The sequence below is a fragment of the Pelmatolapia mariae genome, linkage group LG1 (genome assembly GCF_036321145.2).
Source record: "Pelmatolapia mariae isolate MD_Pm_ZW linkage group LG1, Pm_UMD_F_2, whole genome shotgun sequence".
Lineage (NCBI taxonomy): Eukaryota > Metazoa > Chordata > Actinopteri > Cichliformes > Cichlidae > Pelmatolapia > Pelmatolapia mariae.
Genome location: NC_086227.1, coordinates 4,788,987 through 4,816,284, shown reverse-complemented (window position 1 = coordinate 4,816,284; position 27,298 = coordinate 4,788,987). Strand labels below are relative to the sequence as shown.

At 38.8% G+C, this 27,298-nt stretch overlaps 1 protein-coding gene across 1 annotated transcript; it reads left to right on the top strand.

Moving 5' to 3' along the window:
• The first annotated feature begins 3,249 nt into the window (after positions 1-3,249).
• Positions 3,250-20,488, top strand: cers3a (ceramide synthase 3a). The gene is made up of 10 exons (XM_063469360.1): positions 3,250-3,422; positions 3,914-4,031; positions 11,780-11,898; positions 11,978-12,035; positions 12,209-12,259; positions 12,953-13,045; positions 17,747-17,875; positions 18,527-18,633; positions 19,270-19,423; positions 20,300-20,488. Exons 1-10 carry the CDS (start codon positions 3,250-3,252, stop codon positions 20,486-20,488), a joined length of 1,191 nt encoding a protein of 396 aa, XP_063325430.1.
• The last annotated feature ends 6,810 nt before the right edge of the window (positions 20,489-27,298 follow it).

Here is a 27,298-nt window from a genome sequence, read left to right as displayed (position 1 = left end):
AGGTTGTGCAAAACGCTGCAGCTAGGCTGTTGAAAAAATCCTCCAAGTATTCACATGTGACACCATTGCTATTTCAGCTACACTGGCTTCCTGTTGAATTTAGAGTACATTTTAAGATCCTGGTCTTGACATTTAGAGCCTTGCATGGACTGGCACCACCCTACATCCCCGATCTGCTACAGCTCTATGTCCCTAGCAGGTCCCTGAGGTCATCTGATCAGGGCTTTCTTGCTCTAAAACAGACTAAGATGAGAACTAAGGGTGACAGAGCTTTTGCCACTGTGGCCCCGAGACTGTGGAACTCTCTTCCTCATACATTAAGAACTGTGGACTCAAAACTCACCTTTTTAAAACTGTTTTTGGTTAAATTTCTGCCTGTTTTATATTGTCTGTTTTACCCTTTTATTATTTGTTATCTTATGTGCAGCACTTTGTGATTCTGTCTAGAAAGGTGCTATATAAATAAAATTTTATTTATTAATTATTTATTTATGTAGGAAAACGAAAACATGAGATCATATGAGATGGTTACAAATGATGGCTACAAATGAATAAAAAGCAAATAATATCCTCTGTATGTGTAAATTGGAATAAAGTCCAAATCTCAAAAACCAGTGACGTCTCCTTAACTGAAAACAAGAACTTAACCATAAGTTCACATACAGAAGGTAATGCCTTCTGGCCATAAACCCACAGCTCATTTCCTGAGTATATTATTTGCTTTTTATTCATTTGTAGCCAAAACAGCTCTTTTTTTTAGGAAAAAAAATTTAATATCATACCACCCTCAGGCTTCAGTGGAAGCCTTGTGCAAGACTAACTTGCTCTGTTAATATGTCACCCATGTCTGTATGTGTGTACTGACCTCCCTAACAGAACATGAACATATAGGTGTTTTTGCACAGACTTAATGTTTAAAAGTGTTTGTTTCACTGTATTTGGTCCTAATATGAACTTTTAGGTACCTTTTCATTTGTATGTTATGTTAATGATTAATTTATGGTCTCATCAAAGCTCTCTATTGGTTTTAGCTTAGTACAGAGTCCTGGTACTGTTTGTTCCGTCTGTACACACACACACACACCCTAAAGTTTAAAAATAAAACACAGGTAAACTTTAGGAAGTATTTGTCTTTTTTTTTTTTTTTTAAAGAAATATGTCTATTATATACAGTATCACAGTATCTGGGATATTTTTACATTTTCCAGTTTCTGGTCGTGGAGGGTTTGTTCTGTCAGAGAATTTGCCTTTTGTATTTTATCAGGAGCACAGTACAAACAATGTTATTAGATACTTTGAGGGCAGAGAGAAGAAAAAAAAAGCCTGTGTGTTGTGGCAATCCACTAGCCTACCTCCACTTCCTGAAAGCCCTTCCCAGGTAATTGTCGCTGGGTGGGTGTGACCCTAAAGAATATCAAACAAAGACAAGAGTGGCTGACTGCTTGTCATATGGTGGGGGTGGTGGTGGTAAGGTGTGTGTGTGTGTGTTTGGGGGTGGGGGCAACGTAGGATTTTCCCATCTATGTTCATATTCCACAGCAAACACAAGCAGTCAGCTGATGTGGAAAAGTTCCTTTACCTGTTCTATCTGGCTGTGAAAAGGTAAGCTTTTGTTTTACTGTGACCTTGAAATGTGACTAGCAAGCAAATTGCGTGTCTTCCTTTGAATATGAGTGATATTTCCAAGCTTTTGCTAGATATCTATTGTGTTTAAACTAGAACTGTGGGCAGGAGGAGATATTTGATCCAACCTTTTCTGCAGTTAGTGATGTGTTTTTTTTGTCAGGTTTATAACAGCTGAGTTGGAATGAATAAATTCTCTGTTCTCAGCACGATCACAGTAAATCTGAGTTGTGTGGTCTGCCTTCTTGAAATAAAAAAAAAAGAAGCGGTAAGCTGTTTAAGAAGAAATATTTATCTAAACTCAATTAAAGGATCTGTATAACATATCACATTTGTAAAACCAGCATCTATGAAGAAGGGTAATGGCTATGACTGTGAAATGGTACCATGACTAGAGGCAAATTTCCTTTAATGTCACTTGAAACAGTAAACAAACAGCTAACAGACCAGCTGAGAGAATATATCCAAATATACCATGGATACGTAAAGCCTGAGCTAATGGGTGAACAAAGTCAGGTGATTTAAAAGTTTCATTTAGTTTTACTTTGACATTATTTTACTCTTTTTACTTTTCTGCACTTTTAATACATATTCTTACATTTTCTGTTAGTGTTGTGTTTATTAAAGATAAACTTTATAAATTTGTTAAAGTATTCAAACCCCCTCCACGTTGATGACAAAACCAGCAAATTCAGAGATATGTGTTTGTAGCATGCAGGATGAACAGGTCATGCACACTGAGTGAATTCTCAGTAGATTTCAGCTGAAGTAACAACAGGAATGAAAACTATTGTCCCCTTATTGACTGGGGGTTATAATGCAAAGCCTCCTTAACAGTGTGCTAATATGGCTACAGGGAACTGTTGTAAAGATAAATGTGATGCAAGTAAATCTACAGTAGGTTCGTGTGCATTGACACAGTCAACAAAGCATTCTTTTCATGTGAAAGGTTGATGTTCATAGGAGTATCCTGCTAAGGAAGGTCAATAGTCAGGCTTTATTTACTTTAACTGAAAAACCCAGTAGGATATAACAGGTATGATGTTAGTTATCAGCTCTCTCTGTTAAGCTGGGCTTTCTGCTTAAAGGTTTTGTGCAGGCTGGACTTTATTAAAAAGTGCTTTCAAATGTAATTATATGTTGCCAAGTTGCAAGTGAGGCACTCCTTGCCTGTTTTAGCTTTCTGTATTTAAGTCAGAGAGGCCTTGTTGAAAAAGCATGGGAGTGATCTGAGGGAAAGGATCAATAAGTCAATATTTGTTTTCTGAACAGACCTGACTCTAGTAACTGTAATATCTTACCATACATATCTATCTATCTATCTATCTATCTATATATATATATATATATATATATATATATATATGTATATATATATGTATATATATATATGTGTATATATATATATATATATGTGTATATATATATATATATATATATATATATATATATATATATATATATATATATATATATATATATATATATATATATATACATATATGTGTGTGTGTGTGTGTGTGTGTGTATCTCAAAAGACTGATTCCAGTACTGCATGACTACTAATATCATGACCTTTGCCTCTCTTTTGTTTGTATAACCTTTTGGCTCCCTTAGGGAGGAGGGATGTTTGACACACTGTATGAATGCTTCTGGTCAGAGAGTCTGTGGTTGCCTGTGGGCCTAACATGGGCTGACCTGGAAGACAAAGAGGGCCGGGTCTATGCCAAAGCCTCCCATCTTTATGTGACTCTCCCCTATGCCTTAGCCTTTTTACTCATCAGATACCTGTTTGAAAGGTAAGCTCCAAATTGTGCACTTAAACCACCTAACCCTACTCCAGTAGAGGAGTGGGTGCTGGTGGGTTAACACTTCACTTACTTGCTTTTCATTAATCGTTCATTGTGAACCATCAACTGTGGTTGCTGGTAGTAAGCACAATTGTAACCAGTCTTCCTGGTTGTGACTGTGGCTGGACATAGTTATTGTTCTGATTGGGCAGTTGCTACTAGTGTTCATTTTGTGTTGCTATGGAAAAATTCAGCTTTAACCTGGAGTGTGGCTCTGATAGATTTGATCCCAGCACAACCAACCAGCACAATCGCTACTGCACACACACATAAAAACAAAGAGAACAAAACAAACAAGCAAATGTTGCAGCCACAGGCCTAACAAACAAAGCGTAGCCCTGGCTACAGACACAGTAACAGCTAAATAAACCTGTTCTCCTTAAAATGTCATTTTCCATCATGTGCTGAATTTCATTTTGCTTGTGTTTATGGTACTTCAGATGGATAGCAACACCACTTGCAGTTTCTGCTGGAATCAAACAGAGAGTCTATCTGAAAGCTGAGGAAAATTCTATCTTGGAATTCTACTATACTACTCAATGTCGAAATCCTGCTCAGGTAAACCGAGTCACACACCTTTAGTCCTGACAATCAAAATTTTAATGTTGTTTACCTTTGGTATTGTTAGGTCTGAAAAAATAGAAACATCTTGACAAAAAAAATCTCGACATAATGTAGTATGTCATTTATTACACAGAGTTTAGCAGTTCCCATTTTGTTATGTTCCACAATTTGCCCGTTTAACATGTTTAACATTATTCTTTTTCTCTGTGTATTCATAGTTTCATCCAGAGCAAGCTACATTTCACTGCACTGTACTGATAATGTCTGTTTCTTTCATTTAATAATCTACTGTGAAGGCCTGCTTTTTCCTCGGTTCAGAGTAATTGCTGCTTTCATCTTTCAAAGAATCAGTAGCATCTGTGAACTATGACCTAAAAATGACCACAGTCAAATGTTTGTGGCACATCAGCCAGTCGTGTACCCAGTGTTGGGGAGTAACGGAATACATGTACCGCCGTTACGTATTTAAAATACAAAATATGAGTAACTGTATTCCGTTACAGTTACCGTTTAAAAAGGTGGTATTTAGAATACAGTTACTTTGTTGAAATAAATGGATTACACGGCGGTACTTTCCTGTTTCATGTTGTGGCGGGTCAGGACTGTTTGGGTTTTGTTTGACAGCTATGGTCTGTTGTTCCAGGCGGCAGCGTTACGATTGCCATGGTTACAGGGTGACGCTCTCTCTCTGCGTGTTTCCTGGGTGAGAGAGGCCTTTTTGTTGTTGTTGTTGTGCTAAGCTAATAGGCAGAATGCTACAGCTATAGCTCTAAAGAATGAAGCATCATGGGCAGTGTAGTCCGTGCTGCAGGGAGAATGGACTGTCATACTTGTTATGTGTCTTTGAGAGCGAGGAGGGAGAAAAAGGCGAGTGGAAAAGTACGAGTTGTCATCGAGCAAAAACGGGAGCTGGAAGCATGTAAATATAATAATAACCACTGCAGCCAAGAAGAGTGCCTGACGAGCCCAGTTGTAAGTACGTTATTAAGACTCGACTGTACACTGTGTTCGTGTTTTCCTCCGAAACAATAAGTTCAGTTGGAGCAGCCTTTCAACGCCTCTCTTTGTCTCTCGCAAGCAAAGTTGACCCACACAACAAAGTAAAGCTATTTTTCAGCTACGAGCCCGACACAGAATCCGCCGTATTAGCCAGAGGTCCCTTTACTATGGTTCGGAGCCGCGGACCTTCAGTAACAGTAATAAATCACAGCAATAGTACATTCACGTAGTTGTAAAAAGCACGATAATATATTAAGTAATCCAAAGTATTCAGAATACGTTACTCTCATTGAGTAACGTAACGGAATACGTTACAGAATACATTTTGGGGCATGTATTCTGTAATCTGTAATGGAATACATTTTAAAAGTAACCTTCCCAACACTGCGTGTACCCCTCGGCACATTGCACCATGGCTGTATTTGGGTTGAAGACACGAGTTTTGTGTCTGTTTTTACCCGCCATTTTTATGATATTCCAGCACAGTAGCTCAGAGACATATAGATATAGAGAGGGAGACGTTGGAAGAGTTTGAAAACTTGAATTTGTGAAAGAAATGGTTGAATGTAAAATAAGAAAAGAAGCCCCTCAAATGTCCATTCTCGAAATCTTGTGTCATTACAGTTAGGTAGAAACTCTGTATCAAAAGCACACCATCTTAACATCATTTCAGCCTTGTTTGTTTGTTCTCTCTGCACACCTCATTCCAAATCTTAAAAGCTAATTTTATCCAGGGATTATCAGGGTCTTCAGATGCAACTTTAATTTGCCATCCATGGCTCGTTCTTCTATGTCTTCTATGTCAAAAGCTTGTCAAAAAGGATGTACCCTGGCTCTCGCCCTAAGACAGCTCCAGCTCCCCCGCGACCCTGAAAAGGATAAGTGGTAGAGAAGTGATGGATGGTATGATGTGGAGAGTCCTCTAATACTGTCTTGGGTCTACCTCTGATGGATAAACCCAGTTTGGTCAAGATCAATACATTTGGGTATGATATTATCAAGTCATTTGGCTATTATGTAAATGTATATTTTATAATCAAGGTTTAATACTGATATTGGTCGATAATGGCTACAGTTCAATTTATATTTTCCCTCCTTTGGAATGACAGAAATGGTCGCTTCTTCCTATGAAGGGGGAACCTCCCCTCGTTTAAGGACCCAGTTACACACTGCCTTCAGTCTAGGAGTTAATTCCTCCCTGTAGGCCTTATACAATTCACCAGTGATCAGTGATCGTTAGCTATGTCCCAATTCCTAGGCGGCATCCTTCGGAGGAACCGGCCTTCATGGTCTACATGGGCCAGCTCCTTCGAAGACCGAGAAGGCCGGAAATGCGAGGCTGTGAAATGGGACGGTCTAGCCTTCAGATTTGCATCACCAGTTTAATAAACTCAGCCGTCTGCTCCCCGCTCGCTAATATATAACAGGACATTGGAGTAAATTCTTGACCATCTCACATTTCTGTTTAATCAGTTTTCTGTTTGACGTTTATTCAGCTTTATGAAAACTATAACTTTAATCTTAGCCAAACCGATTTACTCAGGAACAAATAAAACACTGAAAAAAGACAAACAATAAAATTTTTAAGTTTTCTAAGTGACTTATATATCATGTTTAACCCCAGTAGCGAAAGACTGCGGGAAGTCTGAAAAGGATGTGCCGGGAGTCCGGTGTTTTCGCCGGCTCTAGTGAGCCTTGAACCCCTGGCTAGCTATCGAGCTGGTAACAGACGTCTCTGAAAATGTTGGAGCACTTCTGCAAATATGTCTTGAAAAACTGAGCAGATATTTGAAGTTTACACAGCTGCATTCTCGCCTGAAATATCTTAAAAATTTATTTTGTGACCCAGAAAGAGGAAAAAGAGTAATATTAAAACTAAGTAGCTGCCACCATTGTTGGAAATTGGAATTGGTTGTGGCGTGCTATGAATTCTGGGATAGATTTGGTCACGAAGCATACACCCACCATTCCTTCAAATCCAGGGATATGAAGGACGCATTTGGAGCAGCCTCTGAATTGGGACAGCCTTCGCCGCGTGGCTGTGATGTAATCGGCCCTCAAACGCGGCCTCCGAAGGATGCAGCCTATGAATTGGGACATACCGTTATTTAGGTCAGGCTGGGAGTACAGATCTTTATAGTATGTTTCAAAACTCTGCTGTATTTCAATAATATCATTATGTGTAATGCCAGTTTTAGGGTGCTTTATTTTATGGACGGTACTATTCGCTTGGTGCTTTCTTTGCTTAAAAGCTAACCACTTTATTTATTTTAATAAATTTGATTAAGGAAAATAAACTTTTTCCTTAAACTTTTTAAACTAATTCCTTGAGATCTAATTGTAATTCTCCAAGTTTCTCTTTTTTCTGCTTTTTAATCAGGGAAGTTTAGGCAATAATTTTGCCCCATGGACGGTGTCACATCCCCCTTGTCATTTTCTTGAAAGTATGGATCAATTTCTTTTTAAAATTTCTCCTTAATGTTTGAATAATTCAAGATGCTAGAATTAAGTCTCCAGTTGTTGATTTGCGAATTTCGTTTACACGTATAGATAGGTATATGGGAGAGTGATCTGATAGGTCAATTCTGCCAATGTCGCAAGCTTCAACTTTATGTTGGTCCTTACTAAATGTGAAAAAATAATCAGTTCTCTAGTATGTAGAGTGGGGAGCCGAGAAATGTGTGTAGTCCCACCCAGAAGGATTAGCATCTCTCCAGATGTCAATAATACATATTATAATAATACAATTTAATTTCCATTTTTGCTGTACTATATATGTGCTTTAGAAATTTCTAATTTGGATAGCCTTATATTCATGTCCCCTCCACATATCAACATTCCTTCAGTTTCAGATGTCATCAGCTCAAACGTGCTTATAGAAAGCCCAGTCACTCCTGGTAGTTGCTTATATATTGAGGGTAGTCGGTGGAAAACCATCAGTTCTCCATTTTACCAACACATATCGGATCTCCCTATCCCTTATATCAAATAAATATTCAAAACAGATCTGTCGTGATATTAAAATTGCAAACTCTCTACAGTGCCCAGATTTCTGTGATAATGAATAGGCATACTAATAAAAACCTTGTTCTAGTTTTTTGTGTTCTTTATCTGACAAATGCGTCTGCTGTAGAAGGGCTGCATGAACCATTTCTTTCTTTACCTTAAACAGTATGTTGGACCTTTTTTGTGGGCTGACTATTCTATTTACATTAAAGGAAAGGATGTTAACAGTGTTTGCCATTTTTAAGATGGAATATTGTTGTCAAAATAAACATAACAACCGCTTGTCCAAACAGTGCTGCTCAGAACCACAGTTAACAAGATAACAATCAAACAGATAATAAGAAAATAAAACAGGTTTTTCAGGTCTGTAAGACCTGATGTAATAAGTCTTTAAGGGGGTCACCCACGCACTTTGGAGTGGGCCCGCGGATTAGAAGTCCTCCTCGCACAATTCTTCCACACTGCACATGAACCACTACTCCTTGCATCTCAATTAAGACAAGGCAATAGTTCTAAATATTACACATTTCTCTTGTCTCATAACTCAGAAAGTGTGCAGTAATGGACCGAGTAGTGGGAGCGCTTTTCTCTTCATTCCCAACTTTATCCTTCTTGTTCGGTGATTTGTCACTTGAGTTTGGATTGTAGTTTTAATAGCTCCGTAACAGCATCCTCCATTGTTTGAATCTGCTCCTCCATCTTCAAAATATGACCCTCTGCTTCCTTGAGTCTTGCACTGGTTTTGCACACTTTGACCTTAACTTCTTCAAACTGTTGCACGTTTTCTTTTCTGATTCCCTAATTTCCATAGGTATCGCCTTAAATTGATACGTTAATATTGACGTTCTCTTCCATTTCATTCCTTTTTGCTAGCATTAGCCCCAGCCATCTTTGTTAGCTTCACTTTCTTCAGTATACATCTCAGTCATAGTTAGCACCCTTTTCTTCACCTTGCCGTGTTTGTCATTCACAATAGCCCCATCCTAGTTAGTCACTTTTAGCTTTTTATCTTGTTAGTATTTTGAGTGCACCTCAGAGACTGTGGTCAGCAGCACTGGTGACCTAAAAATGCTCTCTCAGTGCTCTCTCCTGTCCTTTTTGCCCTGTACATGGCCGACTTCAGCAACACCTCTGCAACATGTCACATGGAGAAGTTTTCTAATAACACAGCTATAGTTGGGTATATCATGGATGGACAGGAGGGAGAGTATAGGAGCTTGATTGAGGACTTTGTAAACTGACGTAAGGTAGACTTCCACAGGGCTAGGCCTTCTGCACTACCTGTATCAATTGGAATTTGTCAGTACCTACAGGTACCTGGGACTCTATCTGGATACCAAACTGGACTGGTTAGTGAACATAGATATACTCTACAAAAAAGGGCTGGCTGAACTTCCTGAGGAAATTGGGGTTCTTTACCATCTGCAGCAAATTCTTGTTTATATTTTACCAGTCAGTCATCACCAGTGTTCTCTTCTGTGCGCTGGTGTCCTGGTGAGGCAGCATCCGAAAGAGAGATGCCAACAGACAAGCTGGACAAGCTGTGAAGAAAGCTGGCTCTTTACATTGGTGGCAGGGAAAAGGACCCTGAACAAGCTACTGTCCATCATGGACAATGATCAACAATTAATCTTCAACAAGCAGAGAAGCTTGTTCAGTGGCTGACTCTTGTCACTCTACAGACATGCTAAGGAAGTCCTTTGTTCCAAGGACTATACATCTATATAATGCAACACTCAGGCGCAGGGGTAAGGTGGACTAATGGGCCCCTTCACAACCTTGCCCATTCACACCCAAGGACTGTTCATTTTTGCTGGTCGTACAATTCTGGTGGTTAGACTGTCATTGCACTACAGTTATTTATTTATTTCACTTATTTTGGGATAGTTCACCACTGCTCCACAGCTATTTACTGTATTTTAGTTAGGAGGCTTTGACGGTGCAAAATCCAGCCACAGGAGACACGGCACGAGATTGATTGACAATTGTCTACAGCCAGTCAGGACGCAGAACACAATGCACTGTACAAAAAAAAAGAAAGAAAAGAAAAGAAAAAAGAAAAGCATGCAAAATTGCACAAAAAAATCCGCGAAACAGTGAGACCGTGAAAGGTGAACCGCGTTATAGCGAGGGACCACTGTATATGTGTTTGTGTTCAATAAAGTATCCATCTACCTAGCTACCTACCAACCAACCACCGCTCCCTCTTGATGCATGTTTTTGATGCAATCTCACGTTCCCGTAGAGAGTGGGAACATGAGACCAGACTGGATCTGGACCATAGACTTTCTTGCTGCAGTGTGTACCACTCCACCACTGTGCCACCTTCATTATAAACAAATGTACAAATATAACATATTTGTTTTAAACTGTACTGGTTTGAGTCAGCGGACATGCACATTTTCCATAAGTGATGTACATTATCAGTGTTGGGAAGGTTACTTTTAAAATGTATTCCACTACAGATTACAGAATACATGCCCCAAAATGTATTTTGTAACGTATTCCGTTACGTTACTCAACGAGAGTAACGTATTCTGAATACTTTGGATTACTTAATATATTATCATGCTTTTTACAACTACATGAAAGTAGTATTGCTGTGTGATTTATTATTATTACTGAAGGTCCGCGGCTCCGAACTGTAGTAAAGGGACCTCTGGCTAATACGGCGGATTCCGTGTCGGGCTCGTAGCTGAAAAATAGCTTTACTTTGTTGTGTGGGTCAACTTTGCTAGCGAGAGACAAAGAGAGGCGTTGAAAGGCTGCTCCAACGGAACTTATTGTTTCGGAGGAAAACACGAACACAGTGTACAGTCGAGTCTTAATAGCTTACTTACAACTGGGCTCGTCAGGCACTCTTTTTGGCTGCAGTGGTTACTATTATATTTACATGCTTCCATCTCCCGTTTCTGCTCGGTGACAACTCGTAGTTTTCAACTCTCCTTTTTCTCCCTCCTCGCGCTCACAGACACATAACGGGTATGGCAGTCCATTCTTCCTGCAGCACGGACTACACTGCCCATAAAGCTACATTCTTTAGGGCTATGCCTGTAGCATTCTGCCTATTAGCTTAGCACAGCAACAACAACAAAAAGGCGCTCTCTCACCCAGGAAACACACAGTCGCAGAGAGAGAGAGCGTCACCATGGCAACCGTAACGCTGCCGCCTGGAACAACAGAACATAGCTGTCAAACAAAACCCAAACAGTCCTGACCCGCCACAATATGAAACAGGAAAATACCGCCATGTAATCCATTTATTTCAACAAAGTAACTGTATTCTAAATACCACCTTTTTAAACGGTAACTGTAACGGAATACAGTTACTCATATTTTGTATTTTAAATACGTAACGGCGGTACATGTATTCCGTTACTCCCCAACACTGTACATTATTAACGGATTACCAAATCACGACAAATTACATTGATACATTTCTGGAGTTCTGCTGACTGCAAGCTACTGTTTCTCGCAGTGAAAGTCAAGGATGTCTCAAAGCTTGTGGATATATTTCTGCACTGCTCTTTAATTACCTTCAACAGCCTGAAGTGTGACTCCACACTTTCCAGAGTTTGTTTGCAAATGTGCCTGAGAGATTCCTGCAGTTTTGACAAAACTACATTATTTATGTACCTGAAACGAGAGTGGGCTAGAGATATACATTTAAGCACATACACGATACACATATGTAAACAAATCTGCATGTGTTTTTGTGTCTGTGTATTCAATACCAGGTTGACATTGATGGGTTGTCTAAGAAAAGCAGTCTGTCCACGAGACAAGTGGAGCGCTGGTTTAGAAGAAGACGCAGACAGGACCGCCCTGGAGTTCTGAAGAAATTCACAGAGGCCAGGTTACTACGCTTTGCTTTTGTGAGTGTGTGTATTTGCGATTATTCTGATATTAACAACAACTTTATTGTGTTCCAACAGCTGGCGATTTGTTTTCTACCTGTCTGCATTTATTGGAGGAATGGTAGCACTGCATGATGTAAGTAACATAATCATTTCAACATTTTTCCAACTCGAGGCAGCAATGGTTAAATGATTAAGTCTCTTTACTCATTAGGCTTTTGTCTGAACAGCTCTTTATAACTTAACATTTCACAGCTCTTCTATATTTTTTTTATTACCTGTACAAATATAATACCTTTTTTTCTGCAGAAAGAATGGCTTTATGATACTAGGGAAGTATGGACAGGTTTTCCCAAGCAGGTTTGTTGCATACTCTCCCACATGCCATAATCATCAATCAATCATCAAGAGCAAAAACACAGAAAACCACAACACCACTGAGGAAACATACGGAAAACACAGGCAAGGGCAATACTGAAAAAAAAAAAAAAACTCAGAAAAAAAAGAACTCAGAATTATAACAATTATCCATCATCCAATTGGATGATGGACCCAATTATCCAATCATCCATCCCACGTTACTTATAGATCTCCGTCTAACATCAGGTTAGGTCCATAGATTTTTGGGCATCACACAATTTTTGTAATTTCTCTTCCGTACACCACTACAGATGTGAAGTTCAGCAGACATTCAGACAAAGCAGACGATACATTTATTTATTTTTGCAATCAGTACAAACTGAAAAAACAGGACTATACTTTAATGTGTGAAAGGATTGTAAACCTGGCATGTTTCTTGCCACGTGGGACTTTAATTACTAGTACTCAGATTTCCTTTTCTTTCAGTGTTTAGTGGAAGCATCAAGCTATACTAGCATTCACGTGGAAAGCTGCAAATTGGTGTAAACAATAGATTCCTCTGGAGTTTATGTTTAGCTATAAGGTCTAGGAAAAAAAATAGAACCTTATGGGGCAAACCTTTTGTCTGCATAACTATAATTTATAATTTTGCCCTGTCTTCTGGAATCTGTCTCTTTGTCTCCCTGTCTGCAGACCATGCTAGAGTCTCAGTACTGGTATTATATCTTGGAGATGAGTTTCTATGGCTGTCTTCTCTTCAGTGTTGCTTTTGATGTCAAGAGAAAGGTAAGTAGTGGTTCTTAGAGACCTCAATTCAATTCATTCATCTGCTTTCTTTTTTTCTTTACACAATATGTAATGTAAAATTTTAACCATTTCTAAATATGTGAAAGAGTATTCGTGTTCTGAAAAAAGGTAATATTATTTTTTAGAAACTTCAGGTTAATATTAATATTTGGATCTCAACAATAGATATGCAATTATACATACTGCTCAAGAAAATAAATGAAGACTTTGAAAACACAGCAGACTCGTACTCATATAGACTGGGTAATTTGTTGGAAAGGATGCTATATTGTTTGATGGAAATTAAAATGATCAGCCTACAGACACCTGAATTCAAAAGCAGAGAATCAAATTGAAAAAGCGGTAGCGGCAGGCTAGTCCATTTCCCAACATTTAATTGCAGCAACTCAAAGTGGTACTCAGTGTTAAGATTCCTGCGTCTCTGGATCTTTGAGTTTGTTGTGGACTCGTGATTCTTTCTGCTGCATCTAAGAGATGACTTAAGTGCTAACTCTGTATAGTTTAGTTTTCTCTATTGGGTCTGCGTTTATTTCTAGTTTCTGGTTTTTGTTATTCCTAATCTCATCCATGTGTCTTGCCATCAGCGTCTCCTTTGTAGTCAATCTTTTCTTTGTGTCTCAAGTTCACGTGTGTCACTCTCTGTCTCATTGTTAGTTTCCTGTTTTATTCTGATAGTCTCTTGTCTTGTCTGCCTTACACTCAGTTTTATTGTTACAGTTTTATATATTACATTTCTCTCTCTGCAGTGGGGCTATGATTTGAAGTGCATGTGGTGAGAACTACTAGGAAAAGTTTTTGTGTGTCTGTGTGTGGGGTTAAATTGTGGAATGGCTTAGGGGCTAAGCACAAGCAATGTCCAAATATCCACAAATTTAAATCAGTGTATAAAGATATGGTTTTTATGCAGTACGGGGATGAGAGCAGCATTAAGCTACAAGAGGTGTTTTCAATATAGATATTTCTAGTGTGATAAGTTATCATTGTTATATAATGTATTACATATACTCAGGAAGCAGCTACGCAGCTACGTGACTGAATTTTAAATATGTGAAGAGGGTGGGAGTATATAAGTGTTATTTCTTCCCGCTCCTTTTCGAACACCTGTTTTACTAGAAGACAGACCTAACCAGAAGACCTCACCCATACCTGGGTATCACTCAGCTCCTCCATGAGGTGCAACCTGGCAGTGTTGGATAAACTGAAACATAATGCCCCAGAGGTGTTCTATTGGACTTAGGTCAGGCAAGCATGGGAGTCAAGTTTGCTAGCGAGAGACAGAGAGAGGCGTTGAAAGCTGCTCCAACTGAACTTATTGTTTCCGGAGGAAAACACGTACACAGTGTACAGTCGAGTCTTAATAGCTTACTTACAGCTGGGCTCGTCAGGCACTCTTCTTGGCTGCAGTGGTTATTATTATATTTACATGCATCCAGCTCCCGTTTCTGCTTGATGACAGCTCGTACTTTTCCTTTTTCTCCCTCCCTCGCTCACAGACACATAACGGGTATGGCAGTCCATTCTCCCTGCAGCACGGACTACACTGCCCATGAGGCTACATTCTTTAGGGCTATGCCAGTAGCATTCTGCCTTTTAGCTTAGCACAACAACAAAAAGGCGCTCTCTCACCCAGGAAACACACAGTCGCAGACTGCCGCCTGGAACAACAGAACATAGCTGTCAAACAAAACCCAAACAGTCCTGACTCACCACAAGATGAAACAGGAAAATACCGCCATGTAATCCATTTATTTCAACAAAGTAACTGTATTCTAAATACCACCTTTTTAAACGGTAACTGTAACGGAATACAGTTACTCATATTTTGTATTTTAAATACGTAACGGCGGTACATGTATTCCGTTACTCCCCAACAGTGCTGGTAAGAGACACACACAAGTGGCCTGCTGGGGGTCATTTTCTTGGACTCTGGCAATGCTCTTCGTGTTCCTTGCACAAAAGAGCAGATACTGGACCTCCTGATGGTTGAAGACCTTCTACGGCCCTGTCCAGGGCTCCTAGAGTAACAGCCTGTCTCCTAGTATCGCCTCTCTTGAGACTTTGCTAGGAGATACAGCAAACCTTCTGCCAATGGTACATATTGATGAGCCATCCTGGATGAGTTGAAATATCTGTGCAACCTCTGTAGGGTCCAGGTATTGCGTCATGCTACCAGTAGTGATACTTATCCTAGCCAAAAGGAAGTAGCAGTGAAAACACAATCAGAACAGATGTGGAGGGAAAAATGTCAGTAGCCTCCACTTGTAATACCATTGTTTACCCAATTTCCTTCGGGGTCAACCTTCGGGATCAATAAAGTTTTATTGAATTGAATTGTTTTGGAGGTTGTCTCATTGTTGCTCCTCTCGAAACCGAAGAAGCTAAAACTGATTAACAACCCCATTTACTACCTTAGTGACCAAATCAATATTCCAGATGTTTAACTGACATTCTAATGGAATTATTTGAATCGTTATCTGTACAAAATGAAGATACTTAGTTCTAAGAAATGATAGTGAGAGAAAGGAAAATCTTACAGAAGAGAGTGGGCATACATGAAAGCTAAACAAACAATTAAACCTTACTTTCTGTGTCTTACGGTCTGCATTTTAAAGAGTTTACTTCAACTGAAAATAAAATGCTATCCTTCATAGAAACAGCAGGCTTGGTGAGAACAGATATCCAGCCACACTGATGGACTGATATAATCTTGGCATTTTGGGTGCAGAGCTACTTTAACTGATCAGTCATAGAAACATGGCAAAGAAAACAGTCCAAGCATCTATTCAATCTAATTTTATTACCTTTAAGACTCGGTGCTTGGTCCCTTTCTTTCCAGTACACACTATAGCCCTTCTGAAGACATATGAGTTGTCTTATCAATGCTACCTGTTGTAGAGAAAGATAAAAAAAACAAAACAAAACATGTTTAACCTATTGTGATCAGGCATGTGAAGAAGTTTCCATTTCTTTCTAATACATGAAACCTCCTGACAAGGTTTTAATAGTTTTGCAATTTTCATTAGTTTTTATTTTTATTTAGTTTTGACTTCAGATTTTCAAATTTATATCAGTTTTAATTAGTTTTTACCATTTGTTTGCTAGTTTAGTTTAGTTTTTATTTTTTTGGAAAATCCTTAGTTTAAGTTTAGTTTTGATTAGTTTCAGTTATAGTTTTAGTCGTGTTTGCAATAATAAGGGTAACAAAATCACAGTTTCATCATATCAGTCATGCTCTTCTGCTTATCCTTGGGTATGTTGCTATTCCAGCTACCATACCCTGCACCCTGGATAGGTTGCCAGTCTGTCGCAGGGCTAACACACAGAGACAGACAACTCACATTCCCACCTATGGGGAACCTATGGGTTCTTTAAAAAAAAAAAAATAAATAAATAAATAAATAAAAAAAATAGGGCAGATGAACAACCATTGATACCAGGCAACTATAAAAGATATATCTTGGCCCCAATGAGATTAACTTTTGCAGCACCAGGTGTTCGTAATTTTGGTTCAAGTGAATTGCTAAACTTTTTAAAGGCAATTGACTCACACAGTTGTGTAGATATCCCAGTCTCAATAAACATATTCACCAACGCTTCCTCTCACTTGTGATGTTGCTGCGAATTGACCAACCAGCCATCGGGTTGCTGTTGGAAGCACTGCATTAATGTTTTTTGTGGAGTTGTCTTAGGATGCATCACGCTGCCTTGCCTGGGGTTAGCTTCTGTTTCTAGGGATGAGGGTTGGGCGTGCTCCCTTACCTTCTCAAGGTAAGCTAGGTTAGCCTTCTTGTGCGAGCTTTTCAAGTGCACTTTAAGGTTTGTGGGATTTTTTTCCCTTTAGAAATGTCCCGCATAATTTGTCTCTTTCCACTACAAGACACTTGCTTTATCTAAAACACAATCATATTCAAAGTAATCTGAAATTGGACTCTGGCGATTTCTCCCGACTTTTGCTGACATGATTCAGCGTGGGACGGAGCAGCGACACAGACGACTCGACTAACGTACTTGCCACCTGCTGGCATAATGAGACACAGCAAGAAAAAAACCTGGAAACTACACTTCATTTTCACCCTAGACTATTGTATGACACACACACATCAATGAAAACTAAACACATTTTCGCTATAAATTCAGTTAATTTTAGTTAGTTTTGTGAACACTCATTAAAGTTTTAGTTAGTTTTCATTTTTTTGCAAAGTTTTGTTTTTATTTTTATTTCTGTTAACAAAAATGTTTTTTCACTTCTGGTTTTCGTTATTTCGTTAGTTTTCGTTAACGATAATAACCTTGCCTCCTGATAATTAGATTCTGTTGGAGTGTACAAAGATAACTATTAGAATGCAGGAAATGGAAAAAAAATTCTTCCTGTCTTTTATGGTATTTTTTTATATTTAATGGTATTATTATAATTGATACATTCTGAAACTTGTTCCACTATTATGAAAAGTGTAAATAACGTGAGAAATGTTTATTTATTTATTTATTTTAACTTGGCAGAGTCAGCGCTGTTTTCTGCATCATGACTTTCTCTATTTTTCTCTCTCTCTTTCCTTTGCTTTATGTCCTTCTGTCATTTAACAACATGTACCATGTACAACATGTGATGAAACTGACAGTACTCTCTGTGTTGATTGGAGTTTTCTTTGTGTGTTTGTGTGTGTTTCTTATCTCCATCAGGACTTTAAGGAGCAAATCATCCACCACTTGGCCACTCTGGTCCTCTTATCCTTTTCCTGGTGTGCCAACTACATCCGTGTAGGAACACTGGTTATGCTTATCCACGATGCTTCCGATGTTTTCCTAGAGGTCAGTCTCGGCCACATGTTTGTCTGTTTTTTTCTAACATGTGGGGATTGCAAATGTCATTAGTTAGAAGGTATAGATTAACCTTTAGTAACTGGACACTGCTTACAGTTCAAAATAAATCCACCTGGTATTGCAGATAAATGAAAATAGTTGTGACACAAAAGGAATCTTAACTCGAAAACGAGCAGCGTGGGTAAAAATGAGACCTCACCTAAGCAGTAACATATTCTGAACAATGACCACATGGTGATATTTTTCAAAAATACATTTTTTGAAGTTTTCTCTTGTGAATTGTCAGAAAACAGATAAAACATGCAAAGTGCCAATACCGGTTTCTGTTACTTTGTGGTGTGCCACATATAAAAAAAAAAATATTTGAGCTCTAGAATATGATGGAAGTGTTTCTTCTTCACTGAACCCTTTTCACTCTCCACCAGTCGTGGGAGATGGCTGACCCTGAACCTTGGTTCTACCAGAGGTTTCTTCCTGTTAAAAGGGAGTTTTTCCTTCGCTGTCACCAAGTGCCTTCTCATGCAGGTCAACTTATTGTTGGCACTTTGTCTCTAGTATTGTAGGGTCTTTATCCTACATAAAACCTGCTGTGTGTATATGTGTGTTGTTAATTAATGGTAAAACTCATTTTTCTTTTAGTCTGCCAAATTATTCAACTATGCCAAATGGGAGAAAACCTGCAAAACTCTCTTTGTTTTGTTTGCCATAGTGTTTATGGTAACACGACTGATCATCTTTCCATTTTGGTAAGCCGATAAATAAGACTTAAGTTGTGTGTTTTTTTCTTCAAATTAAGGCTACGTCCACACGTACACGGGTATTTTTGAAAACGGAGATTTCCCGTTTTCGTTTTAAAAAATAATCCCGTCCACACGTAAATGCAAAAATGAAGGAAAACGCTGTGTAGAGGGACAGTAACTGTGTGTGTATATGTAAGCTTTTAAACACTGCAGAGAGTACAATTAACAGTAACAGTATTGTAGAAATTAATTTCACCGAAACAATAACGTGGCGCACAGTGTGACGTCAAAAATGGCGCACACCTTTGATGCTGCGTTTTCTCCGTTTTCCTCGTCCACACGTAAATGCAAAAACGGAGTTTTCCAAAATCTCCACCCTGGCAGGCGTTTTTTAAAATCTCCGTTTTCAGTGACCGAAAACGCCGTTTACGTGTGGACGAAAGGTGCAAACGCATAGAAAAATCTCCGTTTTCAAAAATACCCGGGTACGTGTGGACGTAGCCTAAGTCTAAAGTAACCAGTGAACGAAGTTTATTTGTCTTTGTACATTCATACTCAAGCAGATGAATGTACAAATGAATGTAAATGTATTACATTTAGTATGTAACAGATTTTTACATTTTTGATATGTTTGTGTTTCAGGCTGATCCACTGTACTTGGGTTTACCCTGTTCTCTATTACCCTGCCTTCTTTGGCTACTACTTCTTCAACACAATGCTGGTGGTCCTGCTTTGTCTGCACATTTTCTGGGCCTACCTCATTCTACGCATGATCAGGAAATTTATGTTTGGCACAGTAAGTCTGCTGTGACAGTATTTATCCACGTCTCTCTTTAATGTTTACCTGTAATGGGTGTACAGGGATTGACTGGCTCATTGCAACAGACCAGACACCCCACACTCCTAAAGAACACCCACAGGATACTCAGAGGGCCATAAAATACATGTGGACTGGGTGGGCAAACTCCATAACCTCGAACGTCCTTGAGATGATAAAGAGCTGGCCTAATGTTCCCCAACCAGAATTAAAACATGTACCCTGCGTTCAAAGTTTGACTAATGAACGAACTCTGCGATGTTGCAGAGGCATGTCAACCAAGACAGCCCTACAACATCCAGAGCCTTCAAGAACTCAGGTAAAGGCCAGACCATCAAGTAGTTTTTAAGTACCTTACTGACCTAGTTTCCCAGTGATGTAAGAAAGCTAATAAAACATGCAATTTTCACTGAAATACTCCAAACATACCACAAACATGGTTCAAAAGGTTAGTTAGTAACTCAAACCAACACACGCCTAGCAAAAATGGATCTTTTAAATAGCAGGTATGTGGTTCTTTGCATCCTATAAATGCAGATCACTCTTACGTGATAACTTTAAAAAGCATCATTTCGTCCAAATATGTCACTACATTGTTGAAAAACCTGCATTGTGATGAGCAAAATGTTAATGTTCAGGCTTCAAAATGCTCAACAAAGCTTTGTGTTTTACATTGAAAGGAACCCAAACTGCCACCCAGAGTTCTCTGCTGCATCTCAGATTTCAAATCTGCTTTCAAGTAGACATTTTGTCCTCTTTGGCGGCTTGTTGCATTTTCTAAATACAGTCTCCTTTTCTGTTGATTTTCCCATCATGTTTTTCATTCTGTATTTTTACTGTAATCATTTCATTCAGCTAACCAAAGATGAAAGAAGTGACAATGAAGAGGAAGATGGGGACGAAAGCAGCTCAACACAGGATGAAGTTGAACAAAGGCACAAGCCTGCCGGATCACTGGTGGCTGATAAGAAGTATGACAAGAACGGAGGGTCTAGATCCTTATCTCAACCAGAGAACATCTGCTGGTCAAAGACTGTGTGCTGACTCGTATTCACTACTCTCAGTACAGGAGAATAATCCTGAAATAGACTTTGTGTTTTGCTTATCAAAAAAGTCCATCGAACCAAACATATCACATATACATGCATTAAGTAACACAGCACAACTGTTGCCCTCCACGACAGTCCATAAAATTTAGACAAGAAAGCTACACTTAAACATTGTTTTCAGATTTTGAAACTTAAAAAGCTCTGACTATATGCAACAGAATTTGAGTTTGAAACATGCCTCATGTGAGCAAAACAGACTCTTACACAGAGCACCTCTGCAAAATCGTGCTGTAAATTTGTTTAAAGCTATTTTTAAACATAAAATCTGGAGAATATCAGGAGAATCAAGTTCCACAATTTTACCTTTCTTACATGCAAAATACATTAGGAATAGCCGAATAAAAACCAGTTTAGGATAGTGTTAAGACAGCATATGGAATGCAGGAGGCATAACAAAAACAGAAATCAGGGAAGAAGCAGGGAGCTGAAAGATTGAAGATTCAGAGCTGTATTTATGTCTGAAAACAACTTCAGTATGAACACATGGCCAGGTTTAGATGTTTTTCAGATTTAAGTTAATTATTTTCCCTTCTTAAATGTATCTATTACAATCCAGTTTTCTATTAAATTTTGCAATACCTACTTTGGTCAACCACACAAAGATTGCATTTTTACAATAAAAGTTTTAAAATGATTCCCATATTTATTTAACTTTTTTTTTTTATTGTACTGGTACTGTGTTTTTGGAAAGCATAGAATAGAATGTTGATAATGAATACATTTGTATAACATTTTTTCTTTTCTACTAAAATTAAACCTGTTTGTTTCCATTCCAAAGTGAAAGAAAGAAAGAAAGAAAGAAAGAAAACAACCAAACAAACCAATCCCACTAACACTTGGAATAATGGTTTAACTTGGGTTGATAACTGCAGTAACTGTCACTGACCAAATCAACTTCGACAACTGTCAACTTCGAATCCTAGCATGTTAGGTATTCATTCAAAACACAGAGAAATCCCACAGTCACCTGATTATGGTCATAACAACATTTTAGTGTGAGTTTACAAGATGAGCTGTAGGGAAAAAGTAGCATACTTGTTGCCTCTATCAGCTTTTCAGATGTCATGGTCTTCCTGGAATCATAAGCAGCAAGTTCACTGTCTGAAAGAGGCAAGTTACAGAAAAGCAGATGAGTTTTGAAGCATGTGTGCATTAGTAACTCAGGGGAACTGAAATACATTACTGAAATAGTTTGTGTAGGGACTCATTTTTTACTTCTTTAATTTTATTTGTCGTCTGTCTTTTTTTTTTAAAAAACATCTGGTTCTTATTCAGCGTGACAGTAAGACAACAATGCCACCATGAGGACAAAGAGAAGTATCGTGTTACTTGTTGCTGTTTCTCCAGTGACTAAAAAAAATAAAAAGTGTTATAGGTTTTAGACAGCAAAATGAAAAAGCTTTTTTTTTTAATTTATATGGTCAAAACCAAGTTGTGAGGAATTGTCATTGTCACTGTTGTCACAATTTCACCCCAAACCAGAATTTGTCCATAAACTGTTGTGTTCGTTTTCTTTTCTTAAAGGAAATACATCTTTTAAACGATGTAATTCGCTTCAGCAGTTGAAATTACAAGTTACAGTGTGCTGGACCTTAATGTGAACCAGCAGTCTGCTTCACAAAAAGGTTGACCCTTAAAGCGGGCAATACAGTTTTATACTACAACAAAAACAAGTATTAATATGACTCTCTTCTTCCGGCATCTCCCGCCTGGATCTTCTCCTGGACTTCATTCTTCTCTTCCTCTGCCCATCAAGTTTGTTTTGTGCTGTAACTTAAACCCTAATCATATCGCTGTCACATCTGTACCCTGGACTGTTTTTTGACAGTTGTTGACTGTACCATTCATAGTGTTCTGTATTGTTCAAGAGAGCATCAGCAAACTTGTTAAATTAAATTTGTGAACATTGAAGATCACCTGGCTGATCAGCTGCATATCAGTGTTACTGTATAATGTCAGGAGCAAATGGGCTTTCCAAATGCAAAAGAAAAAAAATCTGATAAAGTTTACTCTTACAACATCCACATTGTGTAAGAGAATTATTATTTTATTGTCACTGTTTTTCATTTCAAAACTATTTAATTCTATATATTCTATATAATTCTAGGACAAATTTAATTTACCTGATCTCACACACATATAGTGTTTTTACTTAAAGCTCTTTTACCTAACTTTCTCACACATGCAGTAATGCTTGTAAAGCAATGGGGTAAATAAGGGTTTTAAGTATCCTTGGGTGAGATATTTAAATCTATTGCAGGAGCCGGGGATCACTTTTGCAACCTGTGGCTCAGTTGACCGACTCAGGTGGCACAACTGCCCCCATGAGTTTTTGAAAAAAATATTACTTGATTTGAAAAATCTCATTCAGAATGAAAAGAAAATGATGAGTTGCTGCCTTTAAGTTCATTAATACTTTTTCAGAGAAATTGTTCTGACTCCAACTCTGAGTTCATCTAACAGCAAATCATACTGGACTTTGCCCTTTTTGGGGGGTGGAGGGTGTTAAAAAAAACTTCCTGCTCTATTTGTTTTGTCAAATCTGGATGATCTCTAATTTCCTGCTTTCAAATTCAGATAAAACTGGGTTATTGTAGCTTTCAGTTTGGATTTGTGAGACTGACACTATCTCTACTTTTACAATTTTTCCCAATTGTTTGATTGGCCATTGTACTGTCTGTAGTAAGTGTAACACTGAACAAAAAAAATGCTTACAGTAAGTCATTATGATGACTGGAGAAGAAATGGTCATAGTGTTTTACATTAAGCACATCAGTGTTCAACTGGTGATGGATTGTGCGTGTCATTTGAAAACAAAATGCCATTTTGAGAAGAAATTACATTCTCCAAAAGTTGATTCTGTTCAACTGGACGTAGCATTTTCAGTGGGAGAAACGTTTCGTTTCGTCACTCATCCAAGTGACTTCTTCAGTCTCAGCTGACTGCAGGTTTCCCCAATCTTATAAACAGTACATTTGCATAATGACTGAAACCAGCCCACTGAGGAAACAATGGGCTGGGAGGTCAGTTCCTTAATCATAATTATGCAAATTCTCATTGATCAACAACCACTGACCAAAACCCACTGATCAATGGCCATGAGTACCATTCACAGAGAGTTGGGGAATGGCTGCAATCACAGCATTGTAAGATGGTGACAGATGTACCCTGAGGCCCCCTCCTCGATTCAGAGATGGTCTTTCCGTTTTCACGTAAATGGCCTCCTTGACTCCGCGCTCAAACCAGCGTTCCTCCCTATGGATGTGTACATCCTCATCATTGAAAGAGTGTCCACTGACCTGTAGGTGTAAATAGACTGCAGAGTCCTGGCCTGACGAGGTAGCTCTTCTGTGTTGTAGCCAGAGGTTGTTTGGTTTCCCCGATGTATAAATCCTGGCAATCCTCTTGGCACTTAACAGCATACACTATGTAACTCTGTTTGTGTCGGGGGACCCGATCCTTGGGGTGGACCAACTTTTGGCGCAGCGTGTTTTGGGGTTTAAAAGCCACAGAGACCCGGTGTTTAGAAAAAATGCGTCTCAACTGTTCCGATACTCCTGACACATACGGGATCACTAAGGGTTTTCGCTTAGTCAGCGGTTGTCCTTCTCTCCTGGATCTGCTGGAGCCTTCTTTTGGCGCCTTCCCAGCTTTGACAAAAGTCCAGCTGGGATAACCACATTTACTCAGGGCCTTCTTGGTGTGATGTTCTTCTGCTTCCCTGGCTGCTGTGTCTGTGGGGATGGTGTTCGCTCTGTGTTGTAGTGTCCTGATGACACCCAGTTTGTGCTCCAGTGGATGATGAGAGTCAAACCTTAAATACTGACTTGTATCTGTAGGTTTCCGGTACACGTCAGCTTTTAGATGTCCCCCATTACTGATGGAAATCTCACAGTCTAAGAAGGCTAACCTGCCACTTTTCATATCTTACCTGGTGAATTTGATGTGTTGGTCCACCGAGTTAATGTGATCCGTTAATTGTGGTACATCCTGAGATTTGATTTTTACCCCGGTGTCATCCACATACCTGAACCAATGACTTGGTGGTGTTCCAGGGTAGGATAACAAAGCCCTCTTTTCCACTTCTTCCATGTACAAATTGGCCATGATGGGTGAAACTGGTGAACCCATGGCACACCCATGTTTCTGCCTGTAGAACTGACCCTTGTATGTGAAGTAGGTGGAATGAAGACACAGTTCCAAAAGCAAACACACTTGGTCGATGCTGAGAGTGGTCCTGTTGCTGAGGTTGGGGTCATCCTGTAATCTCTTACAAACTACCTCCAACGCTTCCGTGACTGGGATGCAAGTGAAGAGAGATGTAACATCGTACGAGACCATGGTTTCATCTGTCTCCATAATGACATCTCTCACCTTCTCAACAAAATCCAGGGTGTTCTGGATGTGGTGTTCAGAGTTGCCTAGCAACGGGTTGAAGATCGAAGCCAGAAACTTGGAGATGTTATAGGTGACCGAGTTGATCATGCAGACAATCGGTCTTAAAGGTGCACCTTGTTTGTGTATCTTTGGTAAACCATACAGACTTGGTGTAGATTCCCCTGGATATAGCCTGTGGTATGAGGTCCGGTCAATAGCCTTGTCTTGTTCTAACTGCTTCAGACAGTCTATCACCCTCTTCCTGTAGCCACTTCCTGGGTCTCGTTTCAGGGGCTCATAAGTATTTTCATCACTGAGCAGTGACAAAATTTTCTCATGATAGTCTTTCTGGTTTAGCAAAACTGTGCACCTACCCTTGTCTGCCAGAAGGATGATAATGTTGTTGTCATCACTAAGTGATGTGAGTGCCTTCCTCTCCTCCATGGTGATGTTGGATGCTGGAGGCTTTGCATTGCTGAGACAGGCCGAAACTTTCGTCCGTAGTTGCTCTGCTTCCACTTCTGCAATATTGTTGTTTCGAATTGCTGTTTCTGTGGCTGTGATCAGTTCAACTAGCGGGATTTGTCTCGGCGTGACAGCAAAATTCAACCCTTTAGCAAGGATGTTTTTCTCTGTTTGGGTGAGCTGTCTATCAGACAAATTCTTCACCCACTTGTCCACATCCTCAGTGTCGCATCCTCCTCTCTTCTGGCCGCTCAGGACACTCTCCGTATTTTGCTGTGATTTTCGTACAACAAGTAAGTCAAACTTCTTTTGTTGCCTGGTCTTAGACTTCTTGTAAGAAGAAATTACATTGTTTTGAATGTTTTGAATGTTTCATTTTGCAGAATTGAAGGGTTTTGCCCATTGTGTGTATGTTTTTTTGATTTGTGTGTAGAGTTCTGACAATATGAGGCATGCTTTCAGAAAATGTGTGTAAACAACTGGGAAAAACTGTAAAAGCTGACTAAAGGCTCAATTACAGAAAAGGATAAGGGCCACTGGAAAAAAAAAAGTGGGCACGTCTTTGTTTTTTTTCTTTTCCAGAATTCTGAGAAAAAAGTCTGAATTCTGACATTTTTCTCAGAATTCTGACTTTTTCCCCAGAATTATTTTTTCTCAGAATTCTGATTTTAATCTCAGAGCTCTTGGAAAAGAAGAAAAAAAGACATGCCCACTTTTTTTCTTTTGGTGCCCCTAATCCTCTTCTGTACTCAAAAGCTCAGTGTTTGCTGATGTTTTAAATGCTGTCTGTAGCGTATCTACAAGTACTTAGAGCTGAAAGAGTAGGTTGAAGGAAGATTCTCTCTATTAAAATACATTGTAAAATGAGCTATCCAATTGAATCCCAACAAATTGTTGGGTTCATTTTCCTTATGAGAGGAGACGAATAAACTCAAAGTATAAGCTTTCACAGTTTGTTAAGCGATTGATGTTTTGATGTTAAGTTAGTTTTACATGGCACAATGGAACTCTCCTTTAACAGAGTTTTTATAACATGGTGGATGTTAGAATTACTATTATTATTATTAGTAGTAGTAGTATTATTTGTAGTAGACTCCCAAAACGTACAGACAGCTAATGTTTAGAATAGAGTTAATATTACTTTTTTTTTTTTTTAATTTCCATGTCCAACAACATCATGCTTGACCAGATGTTTCTGTTTCTGGTGAAAATGCTCGCACTTTGCTCCTGGATTAAAATATTTTCAATGTTAGCTTTAATTCAGAATAAATTGTTAAAATAAGAATACCACATTACTACACCAAGCAGTTAAGATGAGCAAAGATTCATTTCCAAATTTACTGACAGCTCTTGAGTGAGACATTAGGGGTCAATAAAACTAGTTATGGAGCTTAACTTTAATCTTGGCTAAAACCGATTTGCTCGGAATCAAATAAAATACTGAAATAAACCAAACATTAATCGTCAGCAATAATCTCATGTTTAACTTCCACTGAACGTTGAAAGCCAGTGGGGGTTTTGAAAACAATGTGCTGGGTCTCAGGTGTTTTCAGCAGGTTGTTTTAAGCTGTTTTAAGGCGCAGGTATCATGTGGCTTAAAACAGCTGGAAACCTGTGTGCTACAGTGAATAAAGCAGTGTTTTCTCTGTATGTATTACTTTATAAATTGAGTTATAGCTCACAATAACTCGCTTCTGAGCTTGTCAGAAAATACTGAGATGAGCTGGTGATTCACTAATGAGGTAGGAAGACAACTGGTTGAAAGCCTAAATAGAATTAAACTGAAACTAGATTTAACTGATTTTCTTGGAAATAATTCAAGAAATAAAAGTTATCACACAGTACTTAAGACAAACACAGTTGTATGATTGGATCTAATCCTTATGTGACATTCCGGTCCACA

Bases quoted from the DNA above. Each gene is read 5' to 3' on its own strand.
- cers3a (XM_063469360.1), top strand. From the start codon at position 3,250: ATGTTTGACACACTGTATGAATGCTTCTGGTCAGAGAGTCTGTGGTTG. The intron at 12,036-12,208 runs GTAAGTAACATA...TTTTTTCTGCAG, and splicing joins GAATGGTAGCACTGCATGAT to AAAGAATGGCTTTATGATAC. The intron at 17,876-18,526 runs GTCAGTCTCGGC...TTTTTCTTTTAG, and splicing joins CTTCCGATGTTTTCCTAGAG to TCTGCCAAATTATTCAACTA.